General features: G+C 40.8%; 1 protein-coding gene across 15 annotated transcripts in view; it reads right to left on the bottom strand.

The window, feature by feature from the left end:
• Positions 1-20,515, bottom strand: part of LOC108704587 (ERC protein 2) — a 497,481-nt gene that overhangs the window by 320,524 nt on the left and 156,442 nt on the right. For 11 of the 15 annotated variants that reach the window (XR_005961048.1, XR_005961047.1, XR_005961052.1 and 8 more), the window contains one exon: positions 15,370-15,381. The exons of the other annotated variants lie outside the window; for them this stretch is intronic. Coding sequence is in view for 1 of the 11 variants with exons in the window: in XM_041561864.1 (XP_041417798.1) it covers positions 15,370-15,381 (12 nt within the window). In the remaining 10 variants the exon portion in view is untranslated. The remainder of the gene's footprint in view (positions 1-15,369; positions 15,382-20,515) is intronic. 15 annotated transcript variants of the gene reach the window in all.

The following is a 20,515-nucleotide window of genomic DNA, read 5'->3' as shown; positions in this document are numbered from 1 at the left end:
TTGGGTATTCTGCGATCGAAGTAAAATCGTTCGATCGAATGATTAAATCCTTCAAATCGAATGATTAAATCCTTCGAATCGAAACTTAGAAAAATGCTGTAGAAGGTCCCCATAGGCTAACATAGCTCTTCGGCAGGTTTAATTTGGGGAAATATTGAAGTCAAAGTTTTTTTAAAGGGACAGTAATTTGATTATCGAATGGTCGAATATTCAAACTATTTTACTTCTAATCGAATTCAAAGTAAATTAGAAGTCGTAGTATCCTATTCGATGGTCGAAGTATCCAAATTTTTTCCTTCGAAAATTCCCTCGAATTCACTTCGACCCTTGATAAATCTGCCCCTTTGTGTATCAACAATGCTTCATAACCGGTTGTTGAATTGATTAAAAAATATTGATGCTTTCAGATTTGGCAAGAATTTTTTTTTGACTGAAAAGCTCCACTGCAGTTAAATAAAATACCCTATTCAAATGTTATTAACAAATAGAAAAAAATTGAAAACTTCAGACTGAATCTTCGGCTGAATCTGCTCCTATGAGTAAAATGCAGAAATTTGGGTCGGGATACAAACAAAATGTACTGCCCCCAATATATTTAGGAAACCTTTCTTTTGCCTTGTGGGACCTGTTATCCAAAATGCTCGGGAACTGGGGTCAATGTATAAGAGATCTTTGCGTGATTTGGATCTTCATACTTTAAAGGGATAGTGTCAAGGGAAAAAAAAAATGTTTTCAAAATGATTCAGTTAATAGTACTGCTCCAGCAGAATTCTGCACTGAAATCCATTTCTCAAAAGAGCAAACAGATTTTTTTATATTCAATTTTGAAATCTGACATGGGGCTAGACATTTTGTCAATTTCCCAGCTGCCCCCAGTCATGTGACTTGTGCCTGCACTTCAGGAGAGAAATGCTTTCTGGCAGGCTGCTGTTTTTCCTTCTCAATGTAACTGAATGTGTCTCAGTGAGACATGGGTTTTTACTATTGAGTGTTGTTCTTAGATCTACCAGGCAGCTGTTATCTTGTGTTAGGGAGCTGCTATCTGGTTACCTTCCCATTGTTCTTTTGTTTGGCTGCTGGGGGGGGGGGAAGGGAGGGGGTGATATCACTCCAACTTGCAGTACAGCAGTAAAGAGTGATTGAAGTTTATCAGAGCACAAGTCACATGACTTGGGGCAGCTGGGAAATTGACAATATGTCTAGCCCCATGTCAGATTTCAAAATTAAATATAAAAAAATCTGTTTGCTCTTTTGAGAAATGTATTTCAGTGGAGAATTCTGCTGGAGCAGCACGATTAACTGATTTATTTTTAAAAAAAAAATTTTTCCCATGACAGTATCCCTTTAAGTCTCCGAGAAAATAATATAAACATTAAATAAAGCCAATAGACTGGTTTTGCTTCCAATAAGGATTAATTATCTCTTAGTTGGGATCAAGTACAAGCAACTGTTTTATTATTACACAGAAAAATTATATTACTTTAATTTAACTATTTGATTAAAATGGAGCCTATGAGAGACGGCCTTGCCATAATTCAGAGCTCTCTGGAAAATGGGTTTCCAGATAAAGATTCCCATACCTGTACTGGTCCTTTAAGAGTAGATGCAGAAGCTGGAAAGGAGCAGGTGCAAGACTGAATTTCTGTAATCTGGTTGCTAGGGTCCAAATTCCCCTAGCAACCCTGCATTGATTTGAATAAGAGACTGGAATATGAATAGGGGAGGCCTGACTAGATGGGATCAGTGAAACCCATTTGAAAGCTGGAAAGAGCCAGAAGGAGAAGACGAATAGTAAAAAAGATAAAGAAAATAAAGACCAACTGAAAAGTTTCTTTGAATTAGCCGTTCTATAACATACGAAAAGTTAATTTAAAGATGAACCTTTAAATGATGCAAAAAACTGTTTTTGGGTGTAATTCCCCTATAACAGGTTAGTATGGCTACGTAAGGCAAGTGTATGAATAAACATATTACTTGTTATTTAGGGTAGAGTTTGTCATGAAAGTGTCAGTTAAACAGAATTATTCCACCAACCAGCCCTCTCTTTATTCACACGGAGGTTTCTCAATAGCAACAAACACAGAGATTTATAGTTTCTCTTTACTCTCAGTAAACTCTGTTTCACTATATGGACAGGGGTGAGACGTGTTCTTCTCTTACCCACAATTCCTTGTAGATTAACTGATTCCAGCAAGTGTCCAGTGTAAACCACCTCTCAGCGCTTCTACTTACTCAGGTACTTACTCAAGACTGAGACCCTGCTGGAACATTCTGCCCTCCCCACATTCATCCTACTACTCTCTACTCAAAATATTGTGTTATTAAAGGAAACTATACCTCCATAACTGCCTGCTATGAGCAAACTTAGGGACTGTTCCTGCTGAATTGTGCTTAGTACAGGGAATACCTATGCTGCCATAGTTTTATGGGATCTCTCTGTACAGACTATGAGCAAACTTAGGGACTGTTCCTGCTGAATTGTGCTTAGTACAGGGGAATACCTATGCTGCCATAGTTTTATGGGATCTGTCTGTACAGACTATGAGCAAACTTAAGGGCTGTTCCTGCTGAATTGTGCTTAGTACAGGGAATACCTATGCTGCCATAGTTTTATGGGATCTGTCTGTACAGACTATGAGCAAACTTAGGGACTGTTCCTGCTGAATTGTGCTTAGTACAGGGAATACCTATGCTGCCATAGTTTTATGGGATCTCTCTGTACAGACTATGAGCAAACTTAGGGGACTGTTCCTGCTGAATTGTGCTTAGTACAGGGAATACCTATGCTGCCATAGTTTTATGGGATCTCTCTGTACAGACTATGAGCAAACTTAGGGGACTGTTCCTGCTGAATTGTGCTTAGTACAGGGAATACCTGCTGCCATAGTTTTATGGGATCTCTCTGTACAGACTATGAGCAAACTTAGGGACTGTTCCTGCTGAATTGTGTTTAGTACAGGGAATACCTATGCTGCCATAGTTTTATGGGATCTCTCTGTACAGACTATGAGCAAACTTAGGGGACTGTTCCTGCTGAATTGTGCTTAGTACAGGGAATACCTATGCTGCCATAGTTATATGGGATCTCTCTGTACAGACTATGAGCAAACTTAGGGACTGTTCCTGCTGAATTGTGCTTAGTACAGGGAATACCTATGCTGCCATAGTTTTATGGGATCTCTCTGTACAGACTATGAGCAAACTTAGGGGACTGTTCCTGCTGAATTGTGCTTAGTACAGGGAATACCTATACTGCCATAGTTTTATGGGATCTCTCTGTACAGACTATGAGCAAACTTAGGGGACTGTTCCTGCTGAATTGTGCTTAGTACAGGGAATACCTGCTGCCATAGTTTTATGGGATCTCTCTGTACAGACTATGAGCAAACTTAGGGGACTTTTCCTGCTGAATTGTGCTTAGTACAGGTGGATACCTATGCTGCCATAGTTTTATTTCATTTCTCTTTACAGACTATGTCGATCTTTATTTATAATTTTTGAGCATAGCCTTGGTAGGTTCCAGAGAAACACTGGCTAATATAATCTATAAATAATCTATAAATAGTCCAATAGCAAGAGCAACAGGGGCGCCCTTAGTTCGCATGGTCCTAGCTCCCGCCCACCTTTGCGGGTGTGCAGCCCCCCCTCACGTACACGTATATGTGCCGGAGCTGTGAGCCCCCCAGTGCTCCTTATAATGCGGCTGGGCAGCTTGCCACCCCTAGGCCCTGGGCCTGCTTATTCTCACAATTATCTACATCAGTGAATTATAAGAAATTGGCAAAGCATCTTTTGTGGTCTCCATGATTAGAAGGTGCTAAAGTATCTGCCAATAATCTGTTTAGAATTTGTGGAGGCGCAAATTCCAATGTATCAGGAAACCAGACAAACTGCAGATGGGACCAAATTGTTTCTAAATTCAATACTGACTTCATGTTCCAACGAGAACACTGAAAATACATCTTCACTCTTCCTTTAATTTAGCATAATATGATCCACTATACTGAGTGATTGGGATTGAAACACCCGGCAGAATAAAGGAGTGGGGTCATTATGGCAGTTAACACTAAGGCCCCTCTATGAGCCAATGCTGGACTCACAGTTCCCTTTAATGCTGAGGCCCCTCTATCATTAAATGCTGGGCTCACAGTCCCATCTAATACTGAGGTCCCTCTATCATTTAATGCTGGGCTCGCAGTTCCATCTAATGCTGAGGCCCCTCTATCATTTAATGCTGGGCTCACAGTCCCATCTAATACTGAGGTCCCTCTATCATTAAATGCTGGGCTCATAGTTCCATGTAATGTTGAGGCCCCTCTATCATTTAATGCTGGACTCATCGTTCCATCTAATGCTGAGGCAACTCTATCATTTAATACTGAGTTCCATCAAATGCTGAGGCCCCTCTATCATTAAATGCTGGGCTCACAGTTCCCTGTAATGTTGAGGCCCCTCTATCATTAAATACTGGGCTCACAGTCCCATCTAATGCTGTGGGCCCTCTAACTTTTAATGATGGGCTTACAGTTTAATGTCAGGCCTCTTTACCATGTTACGCTCAGGAGCATCTACAGAAGTGGGTTTGGTCTTCAGAAGTGGATGAGGTCTTTTAACACAGGGACAGTCTAAAATTTGTGGTCAGTCACCTTGCCCATTTAAATTGAATGGTGCCCTAGGTGCATGGAATTTTCCTCTCCCAGACTATGGGCCCCTTCCTTGTTTACCTTTGGTTGAGTCCTTGGGGGGCCGATAAATTCAAAGGTTACATGTTCCTGTGCCTCAGGAAAATTGTGTTGCGTGAAGAAACGCAATTTTGAATATACTCCAAATTGAAATCAATAATAATTGATCATTTAAATCAATTTAAACAATTGCAAAAATTTGAATGAAAAGATTTTGTGACTGAAACTTTCAAGCTGGTATAAAAGTCAATGTCAGGAGTATCTTCAACTTTTCCAACTATTTCATTGATCTGTAGAATGCAATTTCCTTTTTGTGTTCTTTTCTGTTACTAATTGTGACTGGGGATCTCCAGCTGGAGTTTTCTGGTGAAAATGCTAATGATCCAAAATCGAATGAATTCAAATGAGGAAAAAAACTCAAGTTTTTGCATTTGTGAATTTTTTTGCAAACTGTACGTGATCACACTCAGTTAAATCTGAACCTTTAAATTCTTAAGCCTTTAAGGGGCATATTTATCAAAATCCGAATTTATCTGACATTTTCGTAAAAAAAAAGTCAGACCAAATCTCAAATCATTACACCAACGACAAACTCTCAGAATCAGAAATATATTAATGAAATATTATTGCTGCCCTTGTCCTGCCGTAACCCTTTAAATGGGTGGGATAATGTGGAATATTATATATAAATAGAAATGGGATAAGATCAGGCCGCTCTCATGTCTCCCGTATGACGTGTCTGTGTTTAGCACTTAAGAATTGTTTTTGGCTATGATTGGGAATTTTATAGAGTTCCTGTTTTGTTTTCCTTCCCTTCTTGTTGAAGGAGATGCGAATACTTTCTGGGGTCGTTCAGAAGCAACAGTATCCCTAAAAGACTAGAATGGGGGGTTACTGTAAGGAGAAGCTGTGCAAACATCCTCCTGAATTCTATCAGCTTTGACTTTCTGAGAATAAATCCCATAATGTAAACAGATAGCTGGGGGTTTCATGAGCGAGGCTGTGCACCTGCACAGAATGAAGGAGATAATGAATTTTGTCTCTGACACAAATGATGCAGAATTCCAACAAGTAAAGCTCTGCTCTTGATTTCTCTGCCCTGTTTCATCATAGAGAGGCAAGCTCATTTGTTTGTATGCATGGCAAATGCTGGTTATTTTATAACCCTAACATCAACAGCAGAACTGTCTTTCTAGGCCCTGTGGCCTGGACCTTTCTTGGGTCCTACAGAGCCTCAGATGGGTAGACAAGTGGAATATGGCAGGTAAAGTAGGAGGAGGAAAAGTAGGGCAGGATGGATTCGGTAGGACAATATGGCAACAGTAGGACAAGATGGGGACAGTAGAGCAAGATGGAGACAGCAGGGCAAGATGGAATCAGTAGGACAAGATTGAGAGAGTAGGACAAAATAGGAATAGTAGGGCAAGATGGAGACAGTAGGGCAAGATGAGGACAGTAGGGCAAGAAATAGATAGTAGGGCAAGACAGAAATAGAGACAGTAGGACAAGATGTTGACAGTAGGGCAAGATGAGGACAGCAAGACAAGATGGAGACATTAGGACAAGATGTTGACAGTAGGGCAAGATGTGGACAGCAAAACAAGATGGCGACAGTAGGACAAAATGGGGACAGAAGGGCAAGATGAGGACAGCAAGACAAGATGGAGACAGTAGACAAGACAGTAGGGCAAGATGAGGACAGCAAGACAAGATGGAGACAGTAGGACAAAATGGGGACAGAAGGGCAAGATGGAGACAGAAGGACAAGGTGGAGACTAAAGGACAAGATGCAGTTAGTAGAACACATTGGTGACAGTAGGAAAAGATGGAGACAGTAGGGCAAGATGGAGATAGTATGAGAGACAATGTGAAATAGTAGGTACAGCTTAACAATATGGCAACATTAGAGCAAGATGGAGACAGTAGGTAAAGATGACAACAGTAGGACAAGATGGAGACAGTAGGACAAGATGGAGACAGTAGGACAAGATGGAGACAGTAGGACAAGATGGAGACAGTAGGTAAAGATGACAACAGTAGGGCAAGATGGAGACAGTAGGACAAGATGGAGACAGTAGGACAAGATGGAGACAGTAGGACAGCAGGGCAGGATGGTAAAAGTAGAGCAAGATGGCAACAGTTGGGCAGGATGGCAGTAGTAGGGTAAGACGGTAACCATAAATGAATGTGGACAAAATGGAGACTTTTGGAGCAAGATTGTCCAAATTATGACTTCTGATTTCTAAAATGTAAGTGGACCAACCAACCAACCAACCAACCAACCCTACATCGTCCAAGTACAGGCAAGGGCTGCAAATTCCTCATCATCTTTATCAGAATTCTTTCCATTACGGCACAAGTTTTGCCCAGTCAGAGGGGATGTTTCTCTTTAGCTTTTGAAAAAAGAGCCCTACTCTATAAGGAAAAATATGTGGAATTCAGCTCCAGCAGTCTGCCTCGGAAAAGAGACATTTCTAACTGATCATTTTCTGTTAAATCCTTAATGAAAATGGCCTTTTGTGCATTCAGCTGAAACATAAATTACACAAGTCTATCAGGTTCAGAGTACGAGCCAATGTTTGAAGACATGTTGATTATTTTTGGAAATCGGCCCAAATCTTTATCCATTTTCATATCCAAAACACTCATATTATTCGCACCTACGTGACACCAGATAAGCCTGTCAGCGTCGGAACGCCAAACAAGTCATCCATTCCCAAACTAAATAAAATGACTAATATTTCCACTCTACAGAAATATTCCTCTCTATATCCAGTATAGGGATTATTTTTTCATAAGACGATATGATCTCCAGTTCTCTATCTTAACCTGCTTGAAGTTTACATTGAGTAAACAAAAATCTCTTTTTTATATTGGGTTAGAGTCATCTCTAACTAGTGCCGCCATTTTGGAATTGAGTTATACGGGTAACATTAGTAATGTATCATTTATAACTGACATCAGCCCCTGCCCAAGAGGAGCTTACAATCTAAGATCTCTATTACATACATTATCATCAATTTCATACGATCCAATAACGGTTCATGCAATCTAGAGAAGTGATGTCTCTTTCCAATCCATATAAAACAACTGGCTTCTGGCAAAGTAATGACCTGTAAATAACAAGAGAAAGGGGCTCTTGGGTTTGTCAAACTGACAAGGAAAGAAGTGTGTGCAGCTGTCTGTTAGTGATGTGTGACAGTTCCGGACCTCACACGCATCAGCTGAACTTGCCATGCATCAACAGCAGGATCTCAGAGTCCACATTATCCATGGCTGAATTAGTCAACTAGTAAACTAAGAACTAGTTTAGTGTTCATGCTTTCAAAATCAAAGGTCTGCCCCCTTAGCAAGTGTCTGGTAAAGACTAAAATGGATGAGGAGCCTTTTGCTCTGGGGTATGGACACTGAAAGAGCTTATGGCACCCCCATTGTGTGGTAGCACTTGTGCCCCATAAAACAGTAAGCATACAATGACTCCCATAGCAGTATAAAGGACGGGGCTGGGCCCTCAGGGGGAGACTGGGTAAGAGTCTGGGCTTTAAGGCTAGTTGGTCCATTATAAGAGTCTGGGCTACAAGGTTAGTTGGTCCATTGTAGCAGACTGGGTAAGAGTCTGGGTTACAAAGGCTAGTTGGTTCATTGTAAGAGTCTGGGTTGCAAGGCTAGTTGGTTCATTGTAAGAGTCTGGGTTACAAAGGCTAGTTGGTTCATTGTAGGAGACTGGGTAAGAGTCTGGGTTGCAAGGCTAGTTGGTTCATTGTAAGAGTCTGGGTTACAAGGCTAGTTGGTTCATTGTAAGAGTCTGGGTTACAAAGGCTAGTTGGTTCATTGTAGGAGACTGGGTAAGAGTCTGGGTTGCAAGGCTAGTTGGTTCATTGAAAGAATCTGGGTTACAAGACTAGTTGGTTCATTGTAAGAGTCTGGGTTACAAAGGCTAGTTGGTTCATTGTAGGAGACTGGGTAAGAGTCTGGGTTGCAAGGCTAGTTGGTTCATTGTAAGAGTCTGGGTTACAAAGGCTAGTTGGTTCATTGTAGGAGACTGGGTAAGAGTCTGGGTTGCAAGGCTAGTTGGTTCATTGTAAGAGTCTGGGTTACAAGGCTAGTTGGTTCATTGTAAGAGTCTGGGTTACAAAGGCTAGTTGGTTCATTGTAGGAGACTGGGTAAGAGTCTGGGTTGCAAGGCTAGTTGGTTCATTGTAAGAGTCTGGGTTACAAGGCTAGTTGGTTCATTGTAAGAGTCTGGGTTACAAAGGCTAGTTGGTTCATTGTAGGAGACTGGGTAAGAGTCTGGGTTGCAAGGCTAGTTGGTTCATTGAAAGAATCTGGGTTACAAGACTAGTTGGTTCATTGTAAGAGTCTGGGTTACAAAGGCTAGTTGGTTCATTGTAAGAGTCTGGGTTGCAAGGCTAGATGGTCCATTGTAGGAGACTGGGTAATAGTCTGGGTTGCAAGGCTAGTTGGTTCATTGTAGATAGCACAAGATAATATAGCGTGTAAGAAGCCTACCTGCTAAGGTGTGGTCAAAACCCAACTAAAGCCCAACAAGTGGGGAGGAGTTAGAGTGAAAATCTCTCTAAAGAAGGGGTCTCCACATTGTGGAGAGGGGCTCAGTAAAAGGGGAACTGAAAAGCACTGCGTTAAACTGCCCATGAGAAGGGCTGAGAAAAAGAAAGTGTTCCCCTTTTAGAGTGGCCATAGATGTTCAGATTTTATTTGTCCTACGGGTGTGGGACCTATTATCCAGAAACCCTTTATCCAGAAAGCTCAGAATTACAAAAAGGCCATCTCCCATAGACTACATTATATCCAAATAATCCACATTTTTTAAAATGGTTTCCTTTCTGTATAATAATAAAACAGTAGCTTGTACTTGATCCCAACTAAGATGTAATTAATCCTTATTGGAGGCAAAACCAGCCTATTGGCTTTATTTAATGTTTACGTGATTTTCTATAAGACTCAAGGTATGAAGATTACAAATTACGGAAAGATCCAGACAACCCCAGGTCGGCATTCTGGATAACAGGTCCCATACCTGTACAACCAACATTCAAATTTACTTCTTAATGCAACGATAACAATAACAAATCTGATGATGTTTTGACCATGAATGATTGGCAGACATGTAGGTCACCATGGATATCGTCAATACATACACAGATACAGTATATCCTGTCTGATCGACTAAACGACTGATCGCCATTGTCAGAAAGGCTCCGCCTCTGCAAGATGGTGACGCCCAGTAGTGATGTCAGTGGCTCGCCGGGTTGTGACATGGTGGGGCGTGTGATATCACTGCCTTCCATTTCATCAAGAAAAGTCTAAATAAAGGGTGTCAGGGACCCAAGTTCAATGTCCAAATATAGGCTCAACTGCTGGGTGCTTATTCCTGGATCCTGATCTTCTTACATTGACTTCTCACTTTGATACTTGCTGCCTGCCCTGATCTTCTTGCCTGGATATGACTATGAACGTTCTTGAACCCTTCTGATACTTAGAACTGGACTTTCTGTATACAGCTCCCTCCTTGGTCCCAACTCCAACATTACATGATCCGCTAGGCCCTGACATCCATGGTTCCAAACTTGTCGGGACAATAATTCACAAACACAGTCCAGAAACCTTATGAAACTTCATTTCCTAAGACTCTACCTGTATATCTGTTGCCAGGGTCAGACCGGCGGGTGCAGGGCCCACTGAGGCTGCTGTTCCAGGGGCCCTTGTACCCCCATCAAGGAGCATTGAATCACATTTTGCACAGTAACTGAGACTGTTATTAAAAGTAACATTTGTGTATCCATACCTCCCAATATTTTAGAAATAAAAAGAGGGAAAAAATGTTGTTGCACGTAGTGCAGCCATTTTTTGACCACACCCATTTGTTGGCCACACCCCCTAATTACCATGTTCATTTTTCAAAATTTGGCAGGTTATGAAAGTTTGAACATATTTCTGCTGTTTTTTTTTCAGTTATTACAGTTTTGCTAATGAAGGTGAATTGCCCTTTAAGCTGTGAGTCTAACTTCTCCCAAGGGACCTGTTATCCAAGGGAAAAAATATTCCTATGACAGTATCCCTTTAAGTGGCTCTAGCTCCGTGGGATTTTACACCCGGGTCTGACTGATTCTGGATTAAAGTTCTGCTAATTGTGCCGAGCAGGTCCCAGTAGGCACCCAGTGTCTGTTCCTGTGTGGGCACTATGTCTCCCAGTCAGGAGCCGGCTAAAGATATTGGATGACCACAAATATGACAGGTCTGCCGTTGGATTTGAAAGGATAGATAGGCTCATGCCAGACAATGCTGAATGGGAATCTAATGGTGCCAAACATCTGGTTCTGTTTATATTAAGCCTGATGATTAAATATTAAAAGCATTAGATTCCACTCCAAAGTAAACTTCTCGGATTTCAATCTGGCGTGCTGAAACATTTATAGTGTATTTTGGAGTGAAACAAAGGAATAAAAATGATTTTAGGTCTGTATCTCTTTTTCTCTCTCAAATCCCAACCTAGTGCTGGGTTTTATTCCAGCCGTAGCGCTCATTCCCACTTATCCCTACTCATTCCTACTCATTCTCACTCATTCCTACTCATTCCCACTCATCCATACTCATTCCCACTCATTCCCACTCATCCCTACTCATTCCCACTCATTCCCACTCATCCCTACTCATTCCCACTCATTCCCACTCATCCCTACTCATTCCCATTCATTCCCACTCATTTCCACTCATTCCCACTTATCCCTACTCATTTCTACTCATTCCCACTCATTCTCACTCATCCCAACTCATTCACACTCATTAATACACATTTCCACTCATTCCAACTCATTCCTACTCATTCCGACTCATTCACAACTGTCAGTATTGGACCTTTAATATATGGGCCTCTAACTGTCAGAATTGGGCCTTTAATACCTGTTAGGGATGCATCAAATCCAGATCACCTATAATTGTGCTGCCTGTTTCCCGCTGTTCTGGCCCTTTTCCACTGCAGATATTTCTCCCTTTAGGGGTTATATATTTCTTTAAGCTCCAGCACCAGCGGCAGTGCAGTTGCCGGGCAAAATGATCAGATCTGTGTTTTCTATTTGTGACCTTCAGCAGGAGACACGAGATTGTGGCACTGGATTAGCCACTTACGACATAAGGTCTGCTCTACATAAGAACTCATACAGCAGTCTGAGACACGCTAGATAAGATGCTTAAGTTGCCCTTTATTTGCCCAGTTACCAGACATAGAACTCAGCAGTTAATATCAAGCCGCCCCAAATATTTCTTTTGAAACATTAAACCACAAGAAAGAAGGAACTATCAGCCCTTATCCCTGGACACAGACTTGTTTCTCATTAACGACTGACGAGCTGTCATTAAGGGCCCCTCCCACCAGTGGGCAGACGCACGTCCTACGGAATCTCAACATCCTCATTTATCAAACCTCCCAAGGGCCCCAAATGGATGAACTTTTTTTTTGTAACATTTAAAAATCCATTTAGATTCATAAATGAGCTGTAATATTTCTCCAGCGAGTGCAAAGAGCCCCCCACCCCCATCATCTTATCAGCCCCACATTCTACTCGCTCTGTTTATGTCCCACTCGGAGCAGGGCGGCCGCCATGTTTTCCTGCACTCGCTCCCCTGAAGCAATTTCTTATTTTTCAAAGGTGAAAAAAAAAACAAAGGGGGAAGTGTAATAAAATTCTCAAAGAGCAAAAGTTTGTGAATAAAATCAATGTAATATTCTTCGTTTGGCTTTTATTGCATTGCGAATATTAATTGTGAACTTTAAACACCTGGTCTGGAGTTTCGTTAAATATTTTATCTAAAAAAAAACAACTGTTTGCGATTGCGAAATTTTATTACATACACTGCAAGCGTTCACAAAAGCTGTTTGGTCTCAAACTTTGCAAAGAAATCATAGAGGTCTTAATCAGTTGAAAAATGGCGCAAACATGGCTGCTAACGGGCGCATGCGTCTTTGAGAATGTTTTTTTTTCCACTAACGAAGCACATTAAATCCCCCTTAAAGGAAAACTATACCCCTAAATTGAACACTTAAGCAACAGATACTTTACATCATATTAAGTGGCATATTAAAGAATCTTACCAAACTGGAATATATATTTAAGTAAATATTGCCCTTTTACATCTCTTGCCTTGAGCCACCATTTCGTGATGGTCTGTGTGCTGTCTCAGAGATCACCTGACCAGAAATACTACAACTCTAACTGTAACAGGAAGAAGTGTGGAAGCAAAAGACACAACTCTGTCTGTTAATTGGCTCATGTGACCTAACAAGAATGTTTTGTTTGGTATGTTTGTGAGTACAGTGAATCGTACGATCCCAGGGGGCGGCCCTTATTTTTTAAAATGGCAGATTTCTATTTATGATTACCCAATGGCACATACTACTAGAAAAGTATATTATTATGAAAATGGTTTATTTATATGAAGCAGGGTTTTACATATGAGCTGTTTTATGCAATATTTTTTTATAGAGACCTACATTGTTTGGGGGATATAGTTTTCCTTTAAGTTCACCTGTGTACTGATGGGAGAATTTGGGGAGTTTTGCTTCGCCGAAAAATTCGCAAATTTCCAGCGAAATAAAATGGCGAAAAATTTGTGATTAGTGCCGGATCTTTCCATAATATTGATCTCCATACCTTAAATCTACTAGAAAATATGAATTAAACCCAATAGGCTGGTTTTGCCTCCAATAAGGATTAATTATATCTTAGTTGGGATCAAGTACAAGTTACTGTTTTATTATTACACAGAAAAAGGAAATTATTTTGAAATAATTGGAATATTTTATTATAATAGAGGCTATGGGAGACGACCTTTCCATAATTCGGAGCTTTCTGGATAATGTTTTTTTAGATAACGGATCCGGTGGGTTCAGGTGCCCGGGGGGGTGGGGGGCGGAATTAATCCAGGTTGTATTTGTCCAAAGGCAATAAAACAACTAGTCTATAACACAAAAGGAAGGCTATGGGAAGCTTCTGTCCAGCTTAAGACAATTCTATAAGTCTCTCTTTCTCCATTAGGCAATAGGAAAATAATTAAGGAGACTTTAATGCTCTGCCCTGTATTACCCAAGCCCCCCGGCTGTATTAAATCAACTCATTATTCTCTTGTCTGTCACAGTAATGTCTCATTAATTAAACACTTTTCTGCCAACCTCTGCCCCAGAGACACTGATAGATCTGACGTTACACAGAGTCTGGGAATTATCTCTCCTAATATACAGTTATATCAACTTGTACTTCCCTTGTCTGATATTCTACATCACTTCAGTCATTCAATTCAATCAGCCTGAACCTCATTAGGGGAGATTTGTACCCTGGGTACCCCTGGAACTATAGCAGGGTGACACCCCAATGTTTCTATATATCTGTAACCTTGTTATGAGCTAAGGGGACCCAGTCTGAAGGTCAGTTAGGGGGAGATTTGGGGTGAGTGTTTATTTGTACCCTGGGTACCCCTGGAACTATAGCAGAGTGACACCCCAATGTTTCTATATATCTGTAACCTTGTTATGAGCTAAGGGGGCCCAGTCTGAAGGTCAGTTAGGGGGAGATTTGGGGTGAGTGCTTATTTGTACCCTGGGTACTCCTGGAACTATAGCAGGGTGACTGTTACCCCAATGTTTCTATATATCTGTAACCTTGTTATGAGCTAAGGGGGCCCAGTCTGAAGGCCAGTTAGGGGGAGATTTGGGGTGAGTGTTTATTTGTACCCTGGGTACCCCTGGAACTATAGCAGGGTGACACCCCAATGTTTCTATATATATCTGTAACCTTGTTATGAGCTAAGGGGGCCCAGTCTGAAGGTCAGTTAGGGGGAGATTTGGGGTGAGTGCTTATTTGTACCCTGGGTACCCCTGGAACTATAGCAGGGTGACACCCCAATGTTTCTATATATCTGTAACCTTGTTATGAGCTAAGGGGGCCCAGTCTGAAGGCCAGTTAGGGGGAGATTTGGGGTGAGTGTTTATTTGTACCCTGGGTACCCCTGGAACTATAGCAGGGTGACACCCCAATGTTTCTATATATCTGTAACCTTGTTATGAGCTAAGGGGGCCCAGTCTGAAGGTCAGTTAGAGGGAGATTTGGGGTGAGTGCTTATTTGTACCCTGGGTACCCCTGGAACTATAGCAGGGTGACACCCCAATGTTTCTATATATCTGTAACCTTGTTATGAGCTAAGGGGGCCCAGTCTGAAGGCCAGTTAGGGGGAGATTTGGGGTGAGTGCTTATTTGTACCCTGGGTACCCCTGGAACTATAACAGGGTGACTGTTACCCCAATGTTTCTATATATCTGTAACCTTGTTATGAGCTAAGGGGGCCCAGTCTGAAGGTCAGTTAGGGGGAGATTTGGGGTGAGTGCTTATTTGTACCCTGGGTACCCCTGGAGCCATGTTATGAGGACAGTGTGAAGTCCAGCTGTGACATGATGTGACTAGAGGACACTGTATAACTAGAGTCTGTAGGAAGGTTCTTCTTGTCAGAGAAATAACCCAATGCCAATACATTTAACTGAGCGGTTCTACAAAATGAAGCCAATAAGATCTTTATATTTCCCTTCCCAGATGACAAGTCCCGCCCGGCTGAGAAAGAAAATGATTGGTTGGAGTGAGCGCAGGAAGTTGAAGGAAACAGAAAGGAAAGAGTCACTGACCTGGGGATCAGACTGAGAGGAAGAGGCACAGGGAGATAAAGAAGCAGATTATTAGACACAGAGAAATAAAAAGAAATATTCGCTTTCTGCAGCCGCATTTGGCGTTAGTCGAGGTTATGTGATTCCATACAAAGTGCATTTGTGATGGTTTTCAAGATGCCATGCAAACTGGAGTTCTGGGAAGAACATTAAATAAAATGGAATTATTTCTAAACACCACAGTCTTGTACATACAGGGGTAAATATCACCGGTGTTGTTGGCCATAGCAACCAACCAGAGCGTTGCTTTCGATTTCTAACTTCTAGGTGACAAACTACATTCTGATTGGTTGTTATGGGCAACATCACCGGTGATGTTTGTCTCCAATGTTAATAAATACCCTGGCCTGATACCAACACTGCAGAGCAAACTTAGGGACTGTTCCTGCTGAATTGTGCTTAGTACAGGGGATACCTATGCTGCCATAGTTTTATGGGATCTCTCTGTACAGAATATGAGCAAATTTAGGGACTGTTCCTGCTGAATTGTGCTTAGTACAGAGGAATACCTATGCTGCCATAGTTTTATGGAATCTCAATGTACAGGCTATGAGCAAACTTAGGGACTGTTCCTGCTGAATTGTGCTTAGTACAGGGAATACCTATGCTGCCATAGTTTTATGGGATCTCTCTGTACAGACTATGAGCAAACTTAGGGGACTGTTCCTGCTGAATTGTGCTTAGTACAGGGAATACCTATGTGCCATAGTTTTATGGGATCTCTCTGTACAGACTATGAGCAAACTTAGGGACTGTTCCTGCTGAATTGTGCTTAGTACAGGGAATACCTATGCTGCCATAGTTTTATGGGATCTCTCTGTACAGACTATGAGCAAACTTAGGGGACTGTTCCTGCTGAATTGTGCTTAGTACAGGGGAATACCTATGCTGACATAGTTTTATGGGATCTCTCTGTACAGACTATGAGCAAACTTAGGGACTGTTCCTGCTGAATTGTGCTTAGTACAGGGAATACCTATGCTGCCATAGTTTTATGGGATCTCTCTGTACAGACTATGAGCAAACTTAGGGGACTGTTCCTGCTGAATTGTGCTTAGTACAGGGGAATACCTATGCTGACATAGTTTTATGGGATCTCTCTGTACAGACTATGAGCAAACTTAGGGACTGTTCCTGCTGAATTGTGCTTAGTACAGGGAATACCTATGCTGCCATAGTTTTATGGGATCTCTCTGTACAGACTATGAGCAAACTTAGGGGACTGTTCCTGCTGAATTGTGCTTAGTACAGGGAATACCTATGTTGCCATAGTTTTATGGGATCTCTCTGTACAGACTATGAGCAAACTTGTTCCTGCTGAATTGTGCAAAAAAAAATAAATCTAAATACAACTTTTTATGTTTTCACTTAAAAATGGGAAATAAGAAATGACAGTGGCCCTTTAAGAAATGGTCTCATATATATTGTAGCCCTCGCGAGCTTTTCGTACCAATCCATTTTGGGAGACGAATGCCACAGAAAGTGCCGTTTAATCAGAGCAAAATGAGTTTGTCGTATAAACATGCGAGTGATGTAAATTTAACTACAAAAGGAAAAACAAATGTGTGAAATTTATTTTCCTTCCAAACAGAGCTCAGGGTGATGAATGAGTCCCACTTTGTAGCAGCGAGATCAAAGCGGATGGAACGGTGGGGATTTAATCACAAGGCGGCAGTTGCACCAGGGGCCCAGCAGGCAGTTTGGAGAATTGCTCTCAAATGTTTTATGTTTAATTCTAACTGCCATGGTCCCTACTGCCTGTGCTTGGGTGGTGGTCTCCAGGAGGGTCCATGGGCTTATACAGGTATGGGACCTGTTATCCAGAATGCTCGGGACCTGGGGGTTTCCAGATAATGGATCTTTCCGTAATTTGGCTCTTCACACCTTAAGTCTACTAGAAAATCATATAAACATTAAATAAACCCAATAGGCTGGTTTTGCCTCCAATAAGGATTAATTATATCTTAAAATTTTGGATTATTTGATTATAATGGAGTCTATGGGAGACGGGCTTTCTGTAATTTGAAGCTTTCTGGATAACAGGTTTCAGGATAACGGATCCCATACCTGTATATGTGGGTCAACTAGTGATCAAGCAACAAAATCTACTGAATAACAGTGATGGGCGAATTTTTCCCGTTTCGTTTCGCCATGGAGTTCAGCAAAAAAAAGTGTGAAACAATTCGCTGGCATCAAAATGGGCGCCCATTAAAGTCAATGGGCGTCCATTAATCGTCACTGGTGTTTACATTGTCGCCAGCGTAGATTCAGTCACCAGCGTCAAGAAAACGTTGAGGCCGGCGAATTTTCGCAGCCAATTCGCAAATTTATTTGCCAGCAGTGAAACGCGGAAGTTTGCCGCAAATTTGCGATTGGCTAATAAGAAGAAACCATTACAGGAAAGGAACTAGTTAAAAGGGTTGTCCACCTGATGTAGAGACGGATATTCTGATATAATTTGCAATTGGTTTTTATTTTTTACTATTATTTGTGATTTTTGGGTTTTATAGCTTTTTATTCAACAGCTCGCCAGTTTGAAATGGTTGCTAGGGTCCAGATTCCCCTAGAAACCATACATCAATTTGAATAAGAGACTGTAATGTGAATAGGAGAGTCTGAATAGAAAGGTGATTAATAAAAAGTAGCAATAACAATACATTTGTAGCCTTACAGAGCATTTGTTTTATAGATGGGGTCAGTGATCCCAATATAAAAGCTGGAAAGAGTCACAGTAAAAAATAAATAATGAAGACCGCTTGAAAAGTTGCTTAGAATTAGCCATTCTATAACAGAAATGCCTCAGGGAATGAAATAGCGGGACAGAAAGCAGCAGCAACAACAAAAAAAAAAAGAGGAAAGGGAAGGAGGGAACAGTAAAAAGAAAAAGGAGAAGACAGAAGCAAAGAGTAAAAGAGGCCGATATATTAAAGGTCCAGTTCTGACAGTTAGAGGCCATATAATAAAGCTCCAATTCTAACAGAGGCCCATATATTAAAGCCCATATATTAAAGGTCTAATTCTGACAGTTAGAGGACCATATATTAAAGGTTCAATTCTGGTAGATAGAGACTTATATATTAAAGGTCCAATTCTGACAGTTAGAGGCCCATTAAAGGTCCAATTCTGACAGTTTGAGGCCCATTTATTAAAGGTCCAATTCTGATAGTTAGGGACTGACATATTAAAGGTCCAATTCTGGCAGTTAGAGACCCATATATTAAAGGTCCAATTCTGACAATTAGAGGCCCATATATTAAAGGTCCAATTTTGATAGTTAGAGACTTATATATTAAAGGTCCAATTCTGATAGTTAGAGGCTCATATATTAAAGGACAAATTCTGACAGTTAGAGGCCCATATATTAAAGGTCCAATTCTGACAGAGGCCCATATATTAAAGGTCCAATTCTGATAGTTAGGCCCAATTTTAGTGCTAGTAGAGCTTTTTGAAATCAGGATTAAACTCATTTTCTCCAAACCTCAAGAAATTATAAAAAAAAAGATTATAATACAAAGAACTATGAACAAAAAAAAAAAGCTGAACAATGGGCTAAAAAGTATAAAAATCTAAAAACAATTCATTGTGAAAAAATTTGAAAACCTCTAAAAGTCTGAAAGGCTAAAAAAAATGTCCAATAGGATCAGCGCAGGGCCCATTGACTTCTATTGGTTTAGTCACAAGGGCCCCAGAAGATAAAAGTGAGCGCATGGATGTGCTGGGGAATATGGGGGATCAGGGGGGTAAGGTTAGGAAACTAGGGGTGCAGTATGAGGATCAGCCGCTCTGAATTGTGGACAAGGTCTGGGGGGACCTAGTCTTCCTTCCAACCCGTGGCCCTTCTTTCCAACTGGGCCCCTTGATAAATGATCTCCTTTTTCTGTGTAATAATAAAACAGTATCTTGTACTTGATCCCAACTAAGATATAATTAATCCTTATTGGAAGCTAAACCAGCCTATTGGGTTTATTTCATGTTTATATGATTTTCTAGTAGACTTAAGGTATGAAAATCCAAATTACAGAAAGTTCCATTATCCGGAACACCCCAGATCCCATACCTGTATCTCTATATGTAGAAAAGCTCAGAATTACAGGATGGCCGTCTCCCATAGACTCCATTATAATTAAATAATCCAATTGTTTCAAAATTGATTTTCTTTTTCTGTGTAATAATAAAACAGTCGCTTGTACTTGATCCCAACTAAGATATAATTAATCCTTATTGGAAGAAAAACCGAGTTTATTTAATATTTCAATAATTTTTTTAGTCGATGGGGATCCAAATTACGGAAAGACCCCTTATGCGGAAATCCCAAGCATTCTGGATAACAGGTCCCATGCATGTATTATAAGAGGCAGAAGAAACGACATAACCCTAGGGTAATGCTTTATGAACTCCGTCTCAGGAATAATTCACATTCGCTCAAATCCAACTTCCAAGAGAAACACGAGCCAATGGTTATTAAGCCCCGACTCTTTTATTCAATTTCAAGAGATTTAGTTAGTGAGTCCGTAACTGCCTGGGAGAATATCATTATTGCTTTCAGACCGGCCAATTGATTGTTTAATAAGCGGCACGGACAAGACCACAGTCACTCGTACAATAACCGCACTATAACACAAAGCACATTTTCATGGAGAAGCCAATAAAATAAATCGGCATTTTCCAGTAACAGTTTTCAAATAATTAATTGACAAACAAGCTGCAGTGGAACAGTCCTGCCCATAGTAAATAAGAGCTGGTGGGAACCCAAATTCTCTGTCTTTTCTTTTCCCTCCGAGTGCATTTTCCCTATTAATTCCCTATCAAATTCTGTCTGTTCCCTCTGCTCCCCAGTATCTCCCTCCCAAGACGTGGCTGCTGGGATTTGCAGTTCAACAACAGCAGTAGTTCAGAAAAAAAAAGAAGAATAAAGAAAAGAACCGTGTTTGTGACTGTGTAACTAATACATTTATTCTTTTCATCGACCCACTTATGATTGATGATTTTTTATTTACATTAGCAAATTTTTCAATACTTTAACTTGATACCTTCTAGATTCCCAGCACTTTATTATATGGCACAACCCAATATCTTGTACCTCCAATTAATGGGTTTGCTTATTTTA

The sequence above is a fragment of the Xenopus laevis genome, chromosome 4S (genome assembly GCF_017654675.1).
Source record: "Xenopus laevis strain J_2021 chromosome 4S, Xenopus_laevis_v10.1, whole genome shotgun sequence".
NCBI lineage: Eukaryota > Metazoa > Chordata > Amphibia > Anura > Pipidae > Xenopus > Xenopus laevis.
The sequence above is the reverse complement of the archived record's forward strand: the minus strand, read 5'-3'. Positions and strand labels throughout refer to the sequence as shown.